At 46.0% G+C, this 22708-nt stretch overlaps 2 protein-coding genes across 3 annotated transcripts in view; one reads left to right on the forward strand and one right to left on the reverse strand.

The window, feature by feature from the left end:
* Positions 1–6375, reverse strand: part of LOC135400717 (histone lysine demethylase PHF8-like) — a 30753-nt gene extending 24378 nt beyond the window's left edge. Inside the window, exons 1-4 of the mRNA XM_064632582.1 lie at positions 6266–6375; positions 5634–5719; positions 2416–2474; positions 1370–1428 (exon numbers count right to left, since the gene is read on the reverse strand). Of these exons, the coding sequence (XP_064488652.1) occupies positions 1370–1428; positions 2416–2474; positions 5634–5719; positions 6266–6363 (302 nt within the window). The 5' untranslated portion in view covers positions 6364–6375. The remainder of the gene's footprint in view (positions 1–1369; positions 1429–2415; positions 2475–5633; positions 5720–6265) is intronic.
* LOC135400718 (uncharacterized) lies at positions 5038–18185 on the forward strand. 2 transcript variants are annotated; one of them, XM_064632585.1, is made up of 7 exons: positions 5038–5463; positions 9315–9413; positions 12071–12267; positions 12332–12514; positions 14391–14522; positions 14594–14696; positions 17276–18185. In XM_064632585.1, exons 2-7 carry the CDS (start codon positions 9334–9336, stop codon positions 18060–18062), a joined length of 1482 nt encoding a protein of 493 aa, XP_064488655.1. In that variant the 5' UTR covers positions 5038–5463; positions 9315–9333; the 3' UTR covers positions 18063–18185. The 2 variants fall into 2 exon arrangements, with proteins under 2 accessions (XP_064488655.1, XP_064488654.1); XM_064632584.1 differs by lacking the exon at positions 5038–5463 and having other exon boundaries at positions 8451–9413.
* Positions 18186–22708: the final 4523 nt, after the last annotated feature.

Consider the following 22708-nt stretch of genomic DNA (forward strand, 5'->3'; position numbering starts at 1 on the left):
TAATCAGACCCAAAGCACACTTCGATCTCTTGTCCACCTCTCCAAGTGCAGTTTAAAAAGAAAAGTTTTGGAAACATTTGGAAGCATATCCACAAGGAAATGCAGCATCATACCCTTAAGCAGCATGATTGTTTCAACCATTTTGCCATTTTCTCTTTTTTTTTTCTTTTCTGCACAGAAACATCAGTTCACTGCCATATTTGTGTCCATGTTGTTGTGCGAAAAATCTGATCTGTCGCAGCAATAAGGTGCATAACTTCCCATGGAAACCTATGCTGTGTAATTGCCAGCACTGCATCACTTTTTAGACTCAAACAAGTACACATATTGCACTATGTACAAAATGTAGAGGTGGGACGAATCAAGAATTTTCTGAATCTTAATTTGAATCTGAATCCAAGGAAGGTTCTGCGAATCCATGAATCTTACGAATCTCGAATCTTTCGAGTACTTTCTTAAAAAAAAAAAGAAGAAGTATAAAAAACACTACTACTGAAATATGCTTTAAAGCAGAATTTGATATATTTGTTTAATGAAACACATATTAAATAAAAATAGTTCACTTGCAGGAGAAAACATGTCCGTATATTTCGTCTTAAATGTAATTTATTTAACACGTTGTTCATCGACTACTGAAATACATAAACTCTCAACTTTTCCAAAACACTAATAAACAATCAAAACCATGTTACTTTTATACTTGTAATGTAAGAGTTCCTGCCGGAACACTTTCAGTCCAGAGCAATGTAAACAAGCAAACAAGAAAACACAGCTGAAAGTTTTAAATTAATGCAGATTTTTGTTCAAAAACACTAGCATTCTCACCCGCTCAGGGTCCAGCCTATTGTGTTTTTTATCAGCTGTGACACCCAATGTGCTGTGGACTCTTTCTGACATTGCTGTCGATAGGGGTGTGATTAGGAACTTTTCAACAGTTTCCTCAAATCAGGATATTTTTGGTTGTCCTTCCATATCTGCAGAGGCCAATCAGGCTTTCAGCAACTCCGGAGGCGGCGATTTTAAAAAGAAAAAAACAAACAAATGCGGTTGGTGATTCGAAAGATTCTATTCGCTGTTTTGGGAACAGGGATTAGGATTTCCTAATCTTGAATCTCTGCCCAGGATTTCAGGATTCGCGGATTCAGTTGGCCCATCCCTACCAAAAAGCAATTCTCCTCCTGTCAGTAACAGGCTTGTCTATGAATACAATTAGCTAAAGTACAGCATTCAGGAGGTCAAAAGCTGCAGGTATTTTGGGCAAATGTTGCGTTCTTCTGGTACAGTTCAATATAGTATTTGCAGTTGCTTCATTAACATGCAGCCTTTATTAGAAGTTAACTTCGATGATTTAAGGTGAGGAATCACTTACATTTGGAAATGCCTTGCCTTGAGTTCCTTCATGAAAACAGGAGTACCTGTCTGAACAGGCTGCAAAAGGACAAATGCAGATATAATTTTAGTGGAATGTTAGAACACCAGTCGTAATGGTGAAAATAACTTCAAAAGTCCCTAGTGGGAAAATGTCAATCAAGGTGAATGGGAAAAAGTAAAGAAAAGGAGGCAACAAAACTGATATCCATGATCTGGTTGTCGATTCTGGGGGTGGAACATACTGACAACTTAGGATTGTAGGTCATAGCATGCTATGTTCGACATTAAATGTCATGTTTTCTAAAAAAAATACATTCAAGTAGCTCTTTGAGAGAGTGAGGTAAGTGTCTGCTATGTATCCATTATTTGAAAAAGTAAGTAAACTTTCTTCCCCTGTAACACGGTGCCACTTTAGGGACTTCTGGTGCAACAAAAAACAAATGTCTTAAGAACTGCTGCGATTGTGGTGATGATAATCCTCAAGATGATTTCCACACATCTGACACATATGTCAGACAGCACACACTGCCATGCATGCCAGAGTAATGGGTAACAAAAATTAATGTAATGCACGATTCAGTTTATACCATACATGCAGTTAAGCACTCTGCAGTCCCCAGGGCGGCAAGCCACGGTAACTCTTACTGGGTATGAACACCTCCCAACGCCACTGCCCGCAGCAGAAGTCAACAGTACAGCAGCCTGCTGTCATGTCATAGCAGCATCTATTTTGGTATCCACAGGTCCGATTTTCTATTTTATACCACTATTCATGTTGCTATCACAAGTCCGCATATTCAAATAGAAAATACAGTAACAACCTTTTTTTTATTTGTTATTCATTTATTTAGCCATATTACTGGCCTTTACAGGGCACCTTCAACATCCGCCCCATACAACTCGGGGCAACTGTAGTGAGGCCATAAACAAAATAATCTATTTGTTGCTTCTTCTCATTATGCGTCTAACACCGTGTTCAGCAGCACATGTAATCATTGTTGATGCGTGACTAAGATCTACGTATCGACAGGAATGATTGTTCACCTTGGTGTCCGCATCAAGTTCAGCAAAATCGTGCCGGTGCCAGTTCGTCCTCTGTTTCCCTGTAAAGTGTAAGAGAAATGGTAAGCAGCACGAAACATTGGTCTACTGCCAAGACGAGACCGTCATTCCATTCTTCGACGTCTAGTGGCAACCCTGGCTTTCCGACAAATTGACAACTGACATTCTGCCCCCATCTATGCTTGCAAGTGTTGATCCAACGCTCACTTTCCGGATGCCACGAAACACCCCTTGTCAAGATGCTACATTAATTCGTCAGATGCGACTCAGTGTGGTTTTTACAGCTGAGTAACGTTATACCACTTTGCGACAAGTAGACTTTACAAGATTCCATCACAGCTGCGATCAGGAAGATCTGGAGCACATCATTCTCCATTGCCCGCACTACCAGCCTTTTAGAACCATGTTTTCAGTGTCTCTATATCAGCTGAACTCTCGCTCTCTCACTATGTCAAAATTGCTTGGTCCACGGCCAAATCCAGCCCACCAACGCTCTGCCCTAAAATCACTTCTAAACTTTTTCGACACCGTAGAACTTCTGTCCTCACCGTGAGGTGATTCATTATTCCATTTCACCACATTAGCACCATATATTCGCACGAATGACATCCCCCAAAATACTACTCCAGCGGAAGATGCGAAAAAGTCATAGGTTTCTGCTGTCACGTGAATGCGAGCACTCAACGTCGTGTCTTCGGGTGCGCTGCTGACCGTGAGGAGTATCCTGCGATGCAGCCACAAAATATTTATTAGCAGACGACAGGAAAAGACGGTGATGGTTCATCTGCTAAGTGTGCCGTACGCCATTCCCTGTATTTCGGCATCGTGTGAATGCTCAACGTAACACGGGGCGGAACTTCCGCCCAGTGAGCAGTTTTTGCTTTTTCTTCCGCCAGAATCTTCCAGTAAGGATGTCGCTCGTGTGAATACACAGACAAGGGGGTAGAGTATCGCCCCAGTCCACGAAACTCCCCATTCATCGTCATTAAAAAAAAAATGGTTAAAACATGGGCTGGTTGGTAACTCGTACCTTGAAAAAAATAAAACCCTCAGTGCATGGGAAGACGAGGACGATACACAAAAAAGACGAGGACTACAGGTGTCCTTGTGTTTTTTTGTGTACCGTCCTTATCGTCCTCGTCTTTCTCTGCACTGAGGGTTTTACTTTTTTTTTTAAACTATGAATTCAAACAAAGTTGTTGTTTTTGGCATATTACAACTTGCATGTTGCATAGTATGTAGAGCAAGATGCACTGTGTCCTCCCAACTTTAACAAAATTATATGTAGGGAGTGACTTTTTCGGGTTAAATGCCTTTCTCAGATTCGGGGGGTAAATATCGGGCGCTATTTTTAAATCTGTAATTCGGGGAGAAATCGGGTGATAATTGTGCCTTCTGGTGTTATCGGGTGTTTTTGTTTCTCCTCTTGCATATAAAGTCCTTCCTAATCTCTCTTTTTTTTGTGGGATCGTGAACTTCCAGAGGTAATCTCCGAAGGCATAGACAGTGTTGACACACATGGGTGTATTGCTTGGAAAGTAAGTGACCCATTGTTACATGTGTTACATGTGGCAGCCTTTGTTCATCTTCAGTGGAAACGTCACTTGAAGATTTCATAGTGACTGGAATTCGGGGAGAAATCGGGTTTAACCCGAATTGGTCGGAGGTCAGTTCGGGGGGGAATAACCGGGCGGAATCGGGTGTAACCCAAAAAAGTCACTCCCTAATTATATGCTATGGGTGAATGTAATTATCAGTTGAACAAACCTGCAACATCTCAATTGTCTGCGAAGATAAAAACTCTAGACAGGGAGAGCTAAAGATGAAAAAACACGCACAATCTCCGTGTTTTTACCTTCCCCGTCTTGTGTACCTGCATGCTTGCACCCTTAACATAACATAAAACAACATAAAAAACACACCTCAACATAAAAAAAGATGTTAACATTGCCTTGAGTTTGAGGGGAAAAACACAGGAAAAACACATCCTGTGTTTTCCCCTCAAACTCAAGGCAATGTTAACATCAATTCAACACCAGCTAGCTGTGACGATGATACGTTGTTTTTTTTTCAACAAAAACAAAAACCTGCAAACGAGAATGAGACCAGACCACTGTCACTAAAATTCGCCCATCCGAAAAAAGAAAAAAATAAGGAATCCACACATGCACTTGGTCCGTGTTCCCAGCATTGCTGCCGCTCATATTGTTCCAGATAACCAACATTGTCCATCTGTGCTCCATCTGTGACTCTTTTTTTATGAACATAGCGGGAGCAGGCAAGCTAGCTGGTGTTGAATTGATGTTAACATTGCCTTGAGTTCAAGGGGAAAACACAGGACGTGTTTTTCCTGTGTTTTTCCCCTCAAACTCAATGGCAATGTTAACATCTTTTTTCATGTTGAGGTGTGTTTTTTATGTTGTTTTATATTGTGTTAAGGGTGCAAGCATGCTGGTACACGAAACGGGGAAGGTAAAAACACGGAGATTGTGCGTGTTTTTTCGTCTTTAGCTCTCCCTGTCTAGAGTTTTTATCTTCTCAGACAATTGAGATGTTGCAGGTTTGTTCAACTGATAAAAGAGACGGGAAGCAGCCCATGTTTGCCGCTCGATGTTTCCGCAACACGCAAAAATTGAGCAAGGGTCAAATTATTCAGTTTGATTAAAAGCAAGATTCAAAAGTGTGGCTCATGCCGCAAAATTGAAGCAGCAGCCAACACGTCCCGAAGTATCCATATTGTAGCACTCTCACTGCCATCTCTAATGCAAGCACGCCCGAGCCTCTTTAGCTATCTTTTGCTACGTCCAGTTATGTGCTTCTGTGAAGAGACATGCATTCCAAAAGTGCTTCATGACGGCCGAGAGATGCGGGTTACTTGTCATGGGTGTAGACACTGCCACTCTTTTGTGTGCTCTTCACTTGTATATCGTACTTGTGTACGAAATGGAAACAAGCAAAACCACACTTTTCCTCTGTGTTGGATCACGTCTAATTTTCTTTGACTGGACGGCACCATTTGCTTCCAAAGGAGTAAGTTATGTGCTCACGATATTTCAATAACGTGTAGTCTGTTTTGCACTTTCAAAGTACAGCACATATTCACCTTACCTAGAGCAGCAGAATTTGCTAGCGAGCAAGAATGTCGCGTGAAAATAATGCCCTGCAACCTTGGCCTGAGTTACCGAAAAGTCGCTACTTACATATCGGTGGTCCATACGACTGCTGGCACTGAGGACAGTAGTATTTGATGATGTCGCAGGCGTCATGTTCTTTGACGTCGACACAGCTGCACAATAAGACACGTGATGACATTAATAAGGCGTAAAGGCACGAAGAACGCTCAAGTCATAACGCTTCCGTAAGCATTCGCTTCATCACTGAAGGAACGCTATGCTGCGAGACACTTTTCGAGAAACTTATTTAGAAATAAGCTGGGTGTATAGTCCCTATTGCAAGTAAACTACCCACTGCACTCTTCAAAGGCGTAGTTCTGTACGTACATTACGGGTACATAACCAACAAGACGACCGCATGTACCTCAATCAATGACAACAAAAACAAACGCAAGCTGGACCAGCTGATGCTGGCACAAATCCGTGTCGGGAGCAAGCCTGAAGTTTGAAGCAACATTATAACGTCGTCTGCGATCACACCACGCCAGAATGTCATTGAATGTGCCTCGAAAGCGGGAATGGTGGCATAATTCTGGCCAATTATTACGCGAAAATTACTGGACATGCTCGGCGAGTATGCAGAGAGAGTTGCTGCTCGAGCGTTATACGCGTAACATGGGATTTTATGTTTTTTTATTGATGACAAAGGTTCACTCTACCTTCCATGAAACCAGTCTTTGCAAACATCACATTGAATCATAAACCGATTGGGATCGTACGGCTGCCCACAGATACAATACACATCAACTGACGCCATCTTAGACCCACTCGCTTTCAAAAACATGCCAATGCTGAAAACGGGCCAAAAAAGCACTTGTAACCTATAAATAGATTAAATGCGCGAAGCTGCGCAATTAAAAAATGTCTAGTTCGAATATATCGTCATATTTTCCATCGCACAGATTTTACTGCGTTGATTTTATCTGCCTCGATTTTCAGGCGCGTACGCCATCGGATCATTGGCGGGACTTTTGAACTTCTGTGTTTTGGACCACTTTGAAACTCCCCTCAGTCCCTCAGAGATGAAGAAAAATATTAATATCACACTGGATTGCTTAAATCCTTCTTCGATAAGTTAATAAGAGTGCGCAATTTCTGCACACCCGAGCAGTGGTGGTGGTGGTGGTGGTGAGCTTTCCAAAAGATTAGCAAATAATTGCACACTGACGCGGGCCGACATTTTTCGGCTCGGCCCGCATCCTGAAAAAGGAACCCAAACCCAAGCACAGATATCTTCATTTGTGTCCTGTTCTTGAGTCCAGAAAGTGGAATCGTAGTAAAGGCTGGAAAGGTAGACCCGGCACCAGAGGCAGACCCAGACCCTCGTCTCGGGGGGGTCTTTGTTGAAGCGCGTAGTGGGGGAGGGGGAAGAGGGATCCCAGGCCCGGCCCGTGGCCTGGGATCGAAACCTGTGAGTGCCTGAGTAGCCGTCGGACCAGGGCTAGCCCGGCCCATGTCAGTCTCTACGCCTATCTACGGGAAGCATCTGGCATTATCAGCGTTGTCACAAAGACGTTGTAACGGATCGTGCAATTTGTGCGCAATGTAAGGACCTCCTCCTGCTTTCTCTCTCTCTCTATCTCTCTTTCTTTCTTTACTCTCCCTCTTCGACTCACCTGTCTTTTTTTCCGAAAATTTATTGCGTCCCCCCCCCTTTTTTTTTCTCTGTAAATTTCTTCTCGTCTCGCTTCACCTCAACGTCCGGGAGGTGAGAGTCAGCTGAGGGCGTCCTCACCCTCATCTGCCCTCGTGAGGACGCCCACATCTGACCACATGGCCAGGGATGTGTCCCGCTCCTGGGAATGACTTTTGGAAAGGCCGCGTGCTCTGGATCTCGAGCGGATGTGACGTCACCGAAAGAGCGAAGAAGTCAAAAGTTCCTTCATTGAAAATGTATGGCAGCCCAGGGATTTCCCTGCCCCCCCCCCCCCCCCCAGGAGAAAGAGAGTGGAATCGTAGTAAAGGATTCCCTTCCATTGGATTTTGCAGCACTCCCCGAAAATTTCTGAGATTGCCCAATACAGCTCGGCTTCCTTTTGAAAGACCTATAAATATATCCATATATCCCCTCCTTCTTGGAAGCTCGTTACCCCCCCCCCCCCCCACACACACACACACCGCAGAGGTCGACCTCTGGGGAAACTACTGCATGTGCTAGCCGTGACGTTATCGAAAGAGTGCTCAGTGCCTTTTGTTATCTAGGTGGTATTGCCTCAAGAAAGGGGCAGGAGAGGCAGGGGACGTGCCCCCCACCCGCCGAAGCTCCAAGATGACTCGAAGATCACTTGCGAAATTGCACGCTCCTTGATTGCAGGCCGTCATAATTCTTACTCAGACGTCGTCATACCAGTGGCGTAGCCAGATCTCCAAGGTAGGGGGAGGGGGTTGATACGAAAACTCGCCCCCCCCCCCGCTAATCCTGTGTCGACAACACACACATACATACTATTTGAGACTTTGTGTTGTGTCGTCTGTTTTTCGTCCTTTTCCCAGTCTCGGGTTTTCGTCATGGATCTTAGCCACCAGCTCGCTTGCTTTTTAACCATTTTATCTGTAACACATACTTGTGCACACTGCAAACTGAGGATTAAAAAAAAAGAACGAAAATAGTTGATTTAGATGTTCACAGTACGATTACATGTATAGGCTGTCATGACCAATGAGGTGGTGTCACGAGATTGGAAGTATTATGAAAAGCTCATACTTTGAAAACCATTCAAGAATGCTTCTTAGATAGACGCCATGAACTGCAAGAACTTTCGCGATCGTCACACTGGTCCCCCCCCCCCCCCCCCCCACACACATATATTGTGTTATCGGATTTGCACGATTTGTGTGGGTCGGTCCGTGGCAGGTAGGGGGGGGGCTCGAGCCCCCCCGTGGCTACGCCACTGCGTCATACTAATCGAAATATCGTATCCACCGGATCCTCTGCTAGCGTCGTTCTGTATTGTGTAACGTTCATTGGTTGCTTTGCCGCCCCGCCTCTTTCGTAGCTCTTTACCCTCCCCTAGAAAATATCCTGGGAACTCGATCCAATAGCCCTTGACCAATAGGGTGCGCCCTTCTCCGCTGAGGGCGCTCTGAGTTCAGGAGCTGTTGGTATGGACTGCTGGGTTCTGTATCGACCAGCAGCCATAAACACGGCTCCCTGGAACTTCAGCGACGGTTCTGTGAACCGAAACTTCCTGAATGTTGGGTGGGGCGCTCCCTTGCCGAGCGATCTCCCTGCCCATATGACGGCGCATATTGCTCGTGGTGGACCATACAGTGATTTATCCAGCCGATTCCTTCACAGAGCAAACAGCCCACCACTATCTGCTTTTTTTTTTTTTTTTTTTTTTTCCTGTGCACCCTCTACACAGGCGGACGGTTGTTATTTCAACTTTCGATATATGGCGACGATTATACGTTTTTTTTTTTTTTTCAACACTTCGTGCTTGCGATTTTGCATAACTCAGACAACGCAGCCAGGGTCTGAATCGGCCCCACGGTCGCTGCGCAGAAGGCGATTGAATCACTCAAAGAAGATAGCGAACAAGGTGGAAGACGACGACGCAGCACGACTATAGTGCCCTTACCTTTCTATCCTCGTGCGTGAGAAAACGGGACGACGACACAACAGTCTTTGGCCTTTCAAGGGGGAAGCGGATGCTACAATAACCATTCAGTTTGGAGCCACCCTCAAGTTATGTTGGCATATTGCAGCTGCTGCATTCTGCCCCTTATGTTCGGGACCATCGTGGTTGCAAACGCTGGGCCCGATTCCTCGACAGACCACCTCCTGGACGACACGGCATTGCCGAGGTAAGGACTTCGTGGCTGTATACTGCAGCGCAGTGACTGCTCAAGGATGCGCTGAAGTGGCTACGCTTTAGATCAGGTTAGGTCAGGTGAGTTTAGGAAGGTTAGAAGGGGGGAAAGAGGACGAAGATCGCGGAGCTCTCTATGCAGTGCCAGCATTAGAGGCTGTCATGCCGCCATGAAACTGTTTTCAGCAGACGTTCGCATTGCTTCGATAAACACCCACGACATTCTTGATAAAGGATTCTGGAAGCAAATGACATTCGCGATTCCTGATAAACCATTGCATTGAAAGTATTGCGGAAGAGCGAAACTGTGCTGATTGGGGGTGCAAGGAGAGGAGGGCAGCGCACATGCGACGACGTGCTTTGGAATAGGAGCTGATCCAGATACGGAACTACATCCGGGGTTTACGGCCCACACAAGCCTCCTTTGACAAAGGACATGTGCTCCTGAGGCGCGCGCTTTCTGCTCACGGGAATAACGAAATTCGACGACGGGGGATTTCAACGCACGCGCTCATTTAGTTGGTTATTAAATCTGTCGACGTTGTTAGTCAGCGCCGTGTCCTGTGCTCATCTCTTGTCCGCGTTTTTCGCGCAGTATTCCCATGGAGGAGTAAAAGTATAGTTTCGTAGGAGTAAAACTGAATAACTGTTCGCTCCGTATTGGCTTCGGTTCTAAAAATTCGCACAGGCCTAGATTTTTCCCTCTCTCACTTTCCTTAGTTCTTAGGAATATGAGCTGTGCCACGATTGCGGATGCATTGTACGTGTTCCTTTTCTGTGTCCGTGGTAAAATCAGCCGCGGACACAGAGGGCCCCGGACGTCCTCAGCTCCCCCTTCCCAGACTTCTGTCGTCACGTGCTGCTTCAGTTTATCTGTGGTATTGTCTGTAGCATGACGTCTATGACCGGACACCTCTCTCCTAGCAACAGCGCGCGCATGTCTCCGCTCTCCTCCCCACGTTGAAAGTCTGCCGTCAGCTGTTGCAATTAAAGGTATAGTATCAGTGTTGTACCCGCTACCCGAAAAAGGTAGCGCAATACCGATACGCGCTACCTGAGCAAAAAGTAACGAAATCCCGATATCGTTACACGTACCTAAAAGTAGCGGAATACCGCTACCGTTACCCGTAAAAAGTAACGCGATACTTCATGTGCTACATTTTAGGAAATAAACAAACAGCATCGTTGATGACGTACTTCAAACGTCTTAAAATAATAATCAAATAAAACAATATCTCAAAATAATAAATCGACGTCCAATGGAGGTTACACGTAGGTTGCCTGAAGGCTAAAATTTTGAAAACCGTTTTTTTTTTACAGATTTACTAAAGCCTACTCGGTATCCTGCATATCTTTTTCTCTTCCTCTCAAGCAAATAAAGCACAAAGCAAGTCTACCGATAAAAGGCTCAACAGCTTTGTCACAAAAAGAACTCGGATTGCCCGGAACGAGATTTTAGTAAACATACCATGGTGTGCTTCTTCAAATTGGACGTTGACTTCCTTGACGCACAGATAAAGCTTTCCCAGCGAGGCGCATAGTAGACATCTGAACACCACGCTACTGTTTTGTACTGCAGCAGGCCATGGTCCCTCCATTGCAGCGGACAAGAAATTGCAACTGTCAAGCACCTGAGCGTACGTGGTGCAATGTCATGTGGAATGTCATGACTCATAGCTAGCGAGGACGGCTCCAGAATGGAGTGACGTCAGTTTGCAGACAATTCCGACAATGCACTAAATCTTCAAGAAGGTTCATCCCAAATAGGGAACACGTGGAGGACACATCCTCTTTGCAAGATAACGGCCTCTGTGCCCTCCTTTCGGCTATTTGCCCGGTTTTCCCAGAATGAGTTGTGATATCGGGCAGCTTGATCGAAGGCAGGCAGAGTGGAGGTTTGATGATAGGTCGAAGTTGAGTTGTCGCGAACCCCAGCTCGGAAAGTAGCGGTAGCGCTCAAAGATTGCGCTACCGCAAATTTGTAGCGGAAGTACTTCTTTCGTTACCAGTTTAAAAAAGTAGCGCGATCTCTACTCCGCTACCGAAAAAAGTAACGGATACGGTAGCGCCGCTACTAGTAACGGCGCTACGTACAACACTGTATAGTATATATGTGGTGAGGAGACGGAAACTGACGCTCCAGGAGCCATGTTGCAAGTCTCGCAGCACATTACGCGCTCAATGACGTCATACCTATCAAAACTAGAAAATTTTACGATACTTCCACGTAACACAAAGAAACAATATTTTTGGAGAATACGGTGTGTGGCACGTGGTTGCAATGACGTAAGCCAACGCCACCTAGATAGTATACAGAAGGCTCGCACGTAGACACATAGTCCGCCAATAGCAGAAGCCAGCCAAGATGTCAGCCAATCGACGCAGGCGATTTTGAAACACTGAGGCTTCCAGTGGCTGCCCATACGGCCGATGGCGGCTCGTCTCCATATAGCTATGGCCACTGAAAGCACTGTCGTGACTCGTGGACTCTTAATTGTTACGTCACGTCGCTCAAGCGATCAGGCTTTGTCTGTGTAGGTGGTGTTACCGAACTCGGCAGGATCATGACAACGCGGGATTTAGTTTGTGGTGCACTTCAACTATTGCGCAGTCACTGGAGTGAGTACGTCCCGAATATTCTGTTCTTTCCAGTCAGCACAGACTCTCCAGCCGCCGTCTACAGCAGGGACCCCGGTTAGCTTTTACAACAAGAACCATAGATCTGGAGCATGGGCGTCAAAATCCTCGAGCACCAGGGAGGTTTACCAGCCATGCGCCCCACGACAAGGATGAAAGACCGGGCGACGTCGTCTTCAACAAGCTCAACAAAAGGCGGATACCTGTAAAACGTGAGCCGAATACACGTGGTCCCAATGTCATCTAGGCCATTCATGTAGGGTGTTTGCGTCGCAGCGGAGTCTGGGCGGACGCCACCGACGCCAGTTAGACGCGAGAAGTGCGACAGTGACTACGACTGCCGTCGGACACCAAGCCAGATCTGTGTCAGACGTGCGCACGAGTCGTATGGCCGGTGTCAGTGCCCATTTTACAGGCCCGTTGAGATCAGCATTAATGACAGAACGCGTTGCGTTACAGGTAAGCTGTTTATGATATGTTGCATTCGGGTTGAGACTGTAGAGAATATTGTGAAAGCAGAAGCAAATAGATGGATTATTTGTATAGCATTGTCAAGGTCAATTTGCGACTGAAACACCAGATTCTTCAAGACACACGCTTTCTAGTTTTACCCTTCATGTCACCACCTAGCTATTACAGCCTCGAATTCTGCAATGGATGGAGGTGCGCGCGGGTGCGGTTTAGTCGAGGATCGTGCGGATGTTCGCGTGACATATGGTGGTTTTCAGATGGAGATCGAAGTCGTAATGAAACCGCGCGTGCATTTTATTCGCATATAAGCTTTAGTGTCTCTGCCGACGTGCCCTAGCGGAATCACGATTGAGACCAATTAACGACTAGCGGCATGGCCGAGTGGGCTAAGGCGTCCGCTCGTTGGTGGTAACCAAGGTCATGCAGAAGGGAGGTGGTGGGTTTGAATCCTACCTCCGGCTGTGCTGTCTGAGGTTTTCCCTGGGTTTCCCGAAGACTTTCCAGACGAATGTCGGCACAGTTCCCCCTGAAGTCTGCCCAGGACGCATACTACTCCCCCTGTCCGTCACTCCTTCCTGCTGTTCTCTCTGTCTGTCCACATCTGTACGCCGCTCATAGCCGCAGTTGCTTCGCGGCGCTAACATGCAATAAAAAAAACATTGGGGCATTGCGAGGGGTTCTACGGCACTTTATATTGGGGAGTGGAATTGTGGCACCACCCAAGGGTACTTCGGAAGGTCTTTGAACGTCCGAACCCCCGCCTGGCTGCGCGACTGTCAGCGCGGTACACCTAGTACACCAGCGCACATAGTTCATGTAGTGCGGTTGCGGACCTTACAAGCGCGTGTATACATAACACACGCCATCTTGGGCTGACACCGGAGACTTCGTGTCTCTATCATTTAGTCTATCCATTCACGGATCGAATTCATACATGTAGTTTGGAAAAGAATAGGATGATCTCGCGGCATGATAGTGATCTCGCCGCATGAGTCTCGGTCAACATTGAAGGACCCTTGTATTTCAGCCTCGGACGTGTGTCAATAATGTGACCCCATAATTTTTTGCAATCTTGAAATTCTGGATAAACCACTGTGGACAGGTCCTCTCCGATGATGGCTACAATGACATTGTCTAAGAGCAAACGTAACCTGTGTCAGCCGCAGCTGTAGGACTCCCCATCTTGTGAGACTGCATGTGGAGGGAAGAAGTAACGTGACAGTTGTCTATCCGGTGTCACTAGGCCTTTGGTTGCTGACTTGGCACCAGTTTTCCTCCATAGGCTTGATAAGTCGCAACACTGTTATACTACTCGGATCTTTTAAGATTGTCTGAAAGAGTTCTCATAGACAAGTTATTTTGAATTGAATAGGACCAAGGTCATAAAAGTCAAGTCAAGTAACATGATACTTTAGTAGTGTTGCTTATTTTAATGTGGTAAAGAAATCCAGCTTTGTTTTTTTTGCAGTTTGTGTCGCATATAGATGTATGCCCAAAATGAAACACACAAATAACTTTGTACAATACAGCGACTACAAGAAATCAAACTATGCGAATTGCACATCATCCACTGTAGGAACTGTATTCGTAAGGGTATGGTATCATCCCCACTCATATTGTTATAACACAATAGAGACAGTTCCTAGCAGTTACTGAAGCATCACACGTCAAGTCGTCGTCGTCGTCGTCAAGTTGTGTAGGAACGGAAGGGCTTCTGTCGAAGGGTCCGTGGCTTTTAGCTAGAAACTCGATCGTGCTTTCAGGTCCTGGTGTGCGTGTGCAAATATACAGTCTGAAATTAGATAGCAGTGTAAATAATAACAAAATAAAAAAATGTGTATGCTAACGACAAGCATTTTCACAGCCAAAGACATATTTGACGAGTGCCGTACCACGGAGGAGTGCGCTGCTACTGACAAGAACTTGCAGTGCATCAATTACTTATGCCTCTGTACCTCACCCTACGCATTAGGAGAGGATGGAAACTGCATTTTGGGTAACATGACTGCTTACACTTGACGTTTCGATTCAGTAACGTTCAATGTGACGCTTCTTTTTCCATGGCAGGAAGTGGAATGCAAGGGAAGCGCTACCAACCCTTTCTTCAAGGAGCTTCAGCCTTCATCGTATTGTCCCTTGCATCTGGCGCGCTAGTCTTCATAACTAGAAAGTAAGCAGCAGCGACAAGGGTAATGCGGTCTTACAATGTGCTTGTTTGTAGAGGTTGCAAAAGAGAAATGTTTCAAGTGTGTATTGGAGCGCAAACCTGTTCCAAAGTGTGCTGAAACGTGTATGAAGTGAAGCGGTGCGGCGGAAAGTGTGCTCTTTGCACTCCCTGCATCAAGTTGTCACTGGCTTGAGGTTGCTTTGTAGATACCTGCTAAACATTGTCGCGCACAAAAAAATAAAAATAGTTTGCGGAAATTAAAGGAGCAGCGAAGTGGCATCTAGGATTGCTCGAAATCCTGCTTGAATAATGAAACAGTCTATCATGAATGACCATGCAAAATATTTTTTGCTGAACGTTATCTTATAACTACGCAATAGAAGCTATGAAAAATACTTCCGACACACTTGCCTGCGACTTGGCTGCGGTCTTGAGTTTGACATTTTGGACACCCAACCCAACCGCATGTGGGATTCACAACTTACGTCTTTTGCCTGGCATGTCTAACAGGCAGCTTAGTTGCATTGAGCGGGCGTATATATATAACGTCGTGAAATCGTAACGCTTGATCAAACAACTTTACATTTGATTTACAAACAAATTTGACAAAGATTCCATCAGCGTCGAGTGAATAGTGAAGTTTCTCGCAGAATTAACGAGATGTGGCGCCTTCATGTTCATGGCATGGTATAATGGCAGATAAAGGAAGAGGGAGGTGACACTTTCACTCTGCGTAGCTTTCATTCCTGGACATTCAGAAAACGTCCTGAAATATCACCCTTCCGCGACATAGCTTTGGATGCTTTTGGATGCAACATAGCTTTGGATGCGCGACCTGCTACCGTGACGCAGCGTAGCGAACAGCCGTGGGTGAGCCATTCGGCAGGAACCGCTGACGTCGCGTCCGCTCGTGTCACGGCGTGACGACGTCGACCTCTCCATTCTCTTACGGACTTTATAAAGGAGTTGAGGGGCTTCAAGAGCGCTTTCAGATCGCAGGTCTCTGTCTGGCCTTACAGGTCAGCAATGATTATGGTTTTTCTGCAAGAATGCTGGTTGTTTCCACTTTAAAGGAGCAATGTAAGACACCTCAATAGAAAATCAGCTCTCAATTGCGGGAGAACGTCCGATCACTCCCCAGCATTTTCCTGTAGGTTATATACTGGGTGTCTCAGCATATGCTGAAGGGCACTCCCTAAGAGGAAACCAGCAAACTCATAAGGCAATGTCCTAATTAACTTTCAATAAGTATAAAAACTACGAAGTTGTCCCAATGAGAACACTTGGTCCCTTCAGTCACGTGATACCGTAGCAGTTTTCAGAACACACATCCGTTCGACAGATCGTCCACAAAAACTTCATGAAGGAAGAACAATTTTTGCTTTATTTTGCTCACGCATCTTCGGAGACGCGTCCTTCCTTCACCCCCAATGTGAGAGCCTGATAGAGAACACTATCGCCTCTCGCGTCCTGGCAAGAGATTAAAAGAAAACAGAAAATGCAACCCAAGATAATGGCAGTTCGATAGCGTCACCCGATGCATGCATTTGTTTTTGTTTTGTTTCCGCAAGTTAAAGCTCATATTCGACGCATGAGGCGGCACTGTGGGACCCTCTCACATTGGGAGTGAAGGGAAGATGCATCTCTTGAGATGCGCAATGAACAAAATAAAGAAAAAAAAAAGGTGTTCCTTCACGAATTTTTTGCGGACGGTCTATCAAACTGATTATTGTTCTGAAAACGGCAACTGTATCAGGTGACCGAAAGGAACAGATGTTCTCATTGGACAACTTCGTAGCTTTTATAATTAAAAAGGTAATTATTGAAAGTTAGTTACGACATTGCCTCAGGGGTTTGCTTGTGGAGCGCCCTTCAGCATATACTACATTGCAACCGACTTCATCTCGAAAAAAAGTAATATATATATTTTAAAGAAATCTGCGCGCGTTTAGCTGGGACACCCTGTATTAAGTTCCCTCTTCTCGCTAGACACTTCGACAAAGAGACCACCCCCACCCCAAAAAGCAAGAGGGTCTGGATCCGCCAGTGTCGGTCCGGCGAGCAGTGGCTCATCCAGAATTTCGTCCTTGAGGCGGTGTTGGACTCCTCAAAGGGGTGTGTCTATACATGCTTTTGACGAAATATTGCGCAATCTCACAATTTTATCTCCAGGTATTGGGGGTGTTAGGGGGTGTAGGGGAGGGGTGGGGGCGAGGGTCCGGACGCCGAAGCTGACGAATTTGCCACAGCGAATGGGACAACGTGCCCTGCCCTGTATGCCATCACAGTGGTCATTCTTCCATCGCCACGCTGGTTCGTAAATTAAGTAAATTACGCAACGATCATACGGTACTCAGCAAAAATATTTTGCGTGGTTGCTCCTGGTACGATGCCTTGCGAATTAAACGCTGTCTTGAGCAACTGTCATTTTTTTTTTTTTTTCGTGCTCCTTTAAACTGTATTATGATATTGCTTAGTTTGATTGCCGGTGCACAGTATCGCCAGTTTGCAGTGTGGTGACTGAAATTTTTGTGAACGCCTGGGGAAACGACTCAACACAGCAAATTTCTCCTCCCCGGTAGGTTCAAAAAGAAGAGGAGGGACAGTGAGAGCTCCGACACGAGTAGCAGTTTATCCAGCACCAGGCGCATGTCAAGTGTCCTATCGCCGATCCCACGAGCATCCTCTCTTGCACAACACTTACCTGTTCCACGCGGCAGCGTACTGAAGAACGTCAGGCTTCCCGCATTCGCGCAAGAACACATGAAATATATCTACAACCGCTCCGGATCAATGTCCGTCCCGTCTTCGAGCACAACTGTCGAACGTTCTACGGATAAACCTGCTCCCAGTCAGCCTCAAGAACATATGAAGACTCTGTGGGGAATGCAGAAGTTTCGCAACATGGCATCGCCGCTGTTCCAGAACAAGTTGATCCAGAGCTTCAGGAAAGGGCCGCCACAGGCCGACGAAGAGGCCAGCAGGTCTGTTCCCATTGAAGAGAAACCTGGTCAATTGAAAGCGTCGATGAAACCTCGACAAGCTCCTGTGCAACGGCCAACGACACAGAGCAGTGAGTTCCCCACGTACTCCATTGACACTGCATTGTCATCGATGCTCCAGTCTTCTTCGGCGCGTCCACAGAGGAGCAGGTTCAGCTCTGCCCCTTATCGAAGCGAGGACATGACATCGTACACGTCTTACAAGTTTTCGCACGAAGCTACCGTTGACGAAGATCGTTCGGCGCGTCCGGTGCAGGACGTACAGCAGGTCAGCCGTTCCAGGTCCCGCCATGAGGAGAAAGAAGGGTTTCATTTAGAAGATGACCACGGCCGGACGAGGAAGAAAGTGAGCTTCGCGCGACACTGAGACTTGATCCCCTCTTGTTGCTCGAGTTGGTATAGCTTGGCATCGTGTTTCCCGGAGGTCATGCCCAATAACTTATCCGATATCGCGCGTATATATACGATAGGCAATAAACTTTTTATGCAACTGACCCGCGTTCAAGTTTAAATTGCAATGGCGCGGAATTGTTGAGTTTGTGTGAAATATGAGCTATCGTGTACCGAACTGCCCCAGCTCCCGCAGGCCTCTCCCCGTGGTGTTCCTACAGCGGCCAGAAATGCTCACACAATGGAGTTTCCTCACCCAAGTTGTAATCTCGTAAAGCGCTAGGGAAGACGCGTTAATATTTCGGATTCAATTAAGCTACACCTGGCTGCTGGGGGTCTGAGCGGCTCTGGTGAGTGTTGTAACGGAATCCCGTTGTCTTGCGTGGCTGGACAAACAAAGGATGGCCACAAACCTCTTAGCTGACAAACACAATGAAGCTCTCTCATTGAGTACTACCTGTGTTCGGTAATACCGTATGTACTCGCGTAATTAACGCACCCTCAACTCTGGCGTCCACTGACCGCCGTATTCTTGAACGAGCCTCGACTCGAAACTCGACTCGAGCTGCTCCTCGAGGCCGGTTTTGCGCTTCATAAATCGACCTTGACTCGAAACGCTCCTCGAGTGGAGGAATTCCTCCGTGCATTCCTCGAAAATCTCGAGGTAACATCGGTGCTACCTCGAGAACGCTCCTCAACTCGAGTTTGGCTGTTGTCATGGCGGAAGACAGGTCGTTCGTTGCGTCCATCGACTGCGTTTTGTGCCACGATGGCCTTTAACTGGGTGCTGACAACATTACCAATGAGCGACAACGTTCAATAAGGGGCTATCAAACTCCTTTTGACCATTTTGATGATCACGAGTTCCTCATATGGTATACGGTACCGCTTCATGAAGAAAACCGTACGAAGCCTTTTGGATACATTGCCAGTGGAGGAATATGTGTGCAATCGTGGGCTGCCTCTACCTAAACCTGTGCTACAGCTGCCCGTCGACATGTGATTTTATGGCGTTAGGACTTTTCGAACTGCCACGGGAGACATTGTGAATGTGTCAGAAACGACGCGGTGTGCCGTGTTGTGGAAAAACTCCCACACCTTCTCGCAAGCACACTTTTCAAGACAAGGTGTAATAAATTTTCCTTCTGTCGCGCTATTTAGCACAAAAAGGTGTGTTTGAAGGATGTTTTCACGCAAAAAGTGGTGCAAAAAAAAGAAACAGTGCATTGACTGGACATCTAAAAAAAATAAACATCTGATCTGCCTCCTCAATGTTTTTCCGTAATCTTTATACGGTATCAAGCTGGCCCAACCCCTGCTCCAGTTATCACCGAAACGGCCCAACAAATCTTCCATTCATGTTTTTTTTTTTCTCTCGTTTTCTTTTGTTTTTGTTTTTGCAGTTGTTGTTTCAATAGTACGAATTCCGTTTGTTGGGTGGGATAACAGGCTCCACCGTTTAGGCAGAGCGCGATTGAGGGCCATAAAAGTTCGTACGACATGCTCGCGGTGACTCCCCAAGAATGGTCTCCCCTATTCTTTGCTCGGGATGTTGTTGTAAAATCTGTTTTGTTTGTTTGATTGTTTAGAGCTACCCTCAAGGCGTTGGGTAAACGTACCCATCCGCTAGCAAACAGTCATTGCAGCAACAGTGCTTGATTTGATTTGATTTGATTTGATTTGACTTTACTGGCGCAAGGATATCAAAGATCATGCTGCGCCGTATAATTTTGTTGAGTTACTCTACATTAGGTCCAGTTCAGTCAGGTATTTGCATTATCAGAGACTATGAATTTCCTATGCCCGTTGTCAGATCTGAGACAGTGTATGTTCTCATCATGCTGCATTGTGACACTGCGTAAGGACAACCCAGCTCGCTACCGGCCGAATGGTGCCAAACGTGTGGGCAGATCGCAGCAAAGTTAGTATGGGGTGATGTGTAATGTACATAGAAGATAATCTGTGGTTTAATAAATTATATGGTTGTGTGTGAATATAACATTTGCAACGAAAAGCCACGGAGCTCTGATGTACCACCAGGCGAGGGAGTCACCAATATTCCTCTGTTTCATTATGAAACTTCGGAGGTACATCTGGAGCAACAGTGCTCTATAGTATGAGTCGTCTAATAAATATTCTCAAACAACAGTCATTCACGCCACATATTGTAACATAATAGAAGAGTGACAAGCAGTGACATCATCTTTCATATTATTTGATACGAGGTGACCATGCCATTAAGCTAGCTGCTGCCGTTGTGGTTGTAATTGCCAGACCAGAAAACTAGGAAACCTATCAGTCTGTTTCCCTGTTCGAAACACCTGCACCCTTCTTCAAACACTTGCAGACCTTTGTGTTTGTATTTGTAATGCACGTTGGTCGAAATAAAGTAAATAATTACATTTATTTTTCATGCCATAAGTGTGTTTTAAGCACGATAGTTAACATTTTCGAGTGGTCCCGAAAGACGGCTGGGGACGAGACTACAGCTTTATTCGAGGACGGTTTCTCGAGGAGCGCCTTGGCGGAGGAATCCCCGAAGCGGGTTCATGAAACGCATGGGCTCTTCGAGTGGAGCAGCGCCACTTTCCTCCACTCGTTGGAGTCGAGGCGGAGCGTCGAGTCGAGGCTTGTTCAAGAATACGGCGGTGAATGTTTGTACTTTATCCTGCGTTCTTGGCGCACCCTGCTGAGTTCAGCAGCAACACCTGGGGGTGTGTTCGTAGCCATTTCGATACTTTCGCAAGTTCGCTCTTGCTCCGCCTTCGCTACGTGGCAGGCCGTTGAATGGTTGGGCCACGTCGCAGCGACACGAAAGCGGCGGCGGCGTTCACTACGCCTATCACCGTAGCAACAGACAGGCCATGTGGAGCGCATCACGGTGTGAGTGCCAGAGTAATTCCCACCAGTCCGTGCGTTGAGAGAGGAGATTGAACGATGAAAATATGCTCAATGTTCACATTGGAAATAAATAAGGAAGGCGATGACGACCCAGTGCGCAAATACCGCACTCATGGGATGCCTTCGCTGCCATGTGGGGAAACAAAGGGAGCAAGTATATGTCGACTTAACACTTTGCTTTGTAAATCTTGTGGTAATACTAAACTTGTACAGGTTCCAAGTAAGCTATGCATCGTGCCATACTCTTAAAAATGACGCAACTTTACTGAACTTGTGTTATATCTTCCATGCAATATTTTCATGAAGCTTTAGAGATCGCGAATAAAACACAAGCAGCCAAGGGACGATAATGTAGAAGATAATGCTTTGTTCTTCACTCACGCTCGTGCGGTTCGACGGCGATTGAGTCCCTGGCACAGCTCTGACGAGGGCGGAGCAAACGCGAACTTGCGGAGCTAAGAAGTGGCGAGGAACGCGAAGGGCACACATTTTCCTCGCGTAATTGGACTGTGGTAATCCTCTCTCTGCACGTCTTTGAGTGAAAAGGTGCGCTACTTCTGCGAATAAATAAGGTCGGACATGCTCGGTCTCAACTGTTATTTCTCCAGCTCAATTTCAGTCTCAATAGGAGCAACGTCGACGCTGTTGTTTCGTTGTATTCGCGGCACACTTTGTGCGACTACCTGTACAAATAAAAAGATAGATTTTTTTATTGCTTGAGGAGCAGTGCAAGATTTTTTCCCCGTACAACGCTTTAACGCAATATATACGACCCTTGCACATTTAGAAGGTGCACAACAGACGTTAGATACAGCAGCGAGAAGAATGCCCCCGATTCATCAGGGATAAGCTCAATTTGTGGGCGTGATGAAGACTGGGAGGCGGTACGTTCGAATCATATCACATGAAGTGCTATCACAAAGTGATTGTCCCTGGGTTTTCCGGTGGACTTTCCAGACGGATGTCAGAAGTTTCCCCTGAAGTCGGCCCAGGACGCATACTAGTTACCTGCCCCCCACTACTTCCTGATGTCCTCTCTCCATGTGTCCATATCTGTATGCCCCTCATAGCCATAGTTGCTTCGCGGTGCGAACGTGGAATTAAAAAAACATACTTTTGTGAAGATGGCTTCAGGAATTTTCTTAGCACCACTCCCCCAAATAGCTGTCAGAAAGGAAAAAAAGAAAAAAAAAAAAAAGAGCATAAAAGGCAATCAGATATCGATGTACACAGCTCATACGGGACACCAACAGCCCTCCTCAGAGACGAAGGTCCTTGGTTGGCTATACTTTTAGTAGGAAATGCCAGTCGTGACGATGTCCACTCACGTGTGGCCAACAACGGCGAGCCATCTTTGACATAACCTCCCACCTTGCTGACATTTCCGATCAATTTAAATGCAATAAACTGCACTACTGGCACGCTAATTCATTGGTTTTCTTTTCTACCAAAACAAATATTCCATGTGACGTAACATAAATTGGATGAAATGTATTCCACAGTATGAAGAGAAAAACGAGAGGCTATTATACAAAAGGAAATTTGTTCAGTCATAAGAGGAGGTGCATCTTAACAAAATATGATGTTGCCTCGAGCAAAAGCTACAAGAACTGAGATAAAATGTTGCAAGAATGTAGCGATTTGTACTACACACACATGAACAAATCTAACCCCTATGCACGTTCCCTGTACTGCAAAAGAGCCAGTTCATTGAATGAGTGC

The sequence above is a fragment of the Ornithodoros turicata genome, chromosome 7, assembly GCF_037126465.1.
Source record: "Ornithodoros turicata isolate Travis chromosome 7, ASM3712646v1, whole genome shotgun sequence".
Lineage (NCBI taxonomy): Eukaryota > Metazoa > Arthropoda > Arachnida > Ixodida > Argasidae > Ornithodoros > Ornithodoros turicata.

Bases quoted from the DNA above. Each gene is read 5' to 3' on its own strand.
- LOC135400718 (XM_064632584.1), top strand. From the start codon at position 9,298: ATGTTGGCATATTGCAGCTGCTGCATTCTGCCCCTTATGTTCGGGACC. The intron at 12,268-12,331 runs GTGAGCCGAATA...TTTGCGTCGCAG, and splicing joins AAGGCGGATACCTGTAAAAC to CGGAGTCTGGGCGGACGCCA. The intron at 14,523-14,593 runs GTAACATGACTG...TTTCCATGGCAG, and splicing joins GGATGGAAACTGCATTTTGG to GAAGTGGAATGCAAGGGAAG.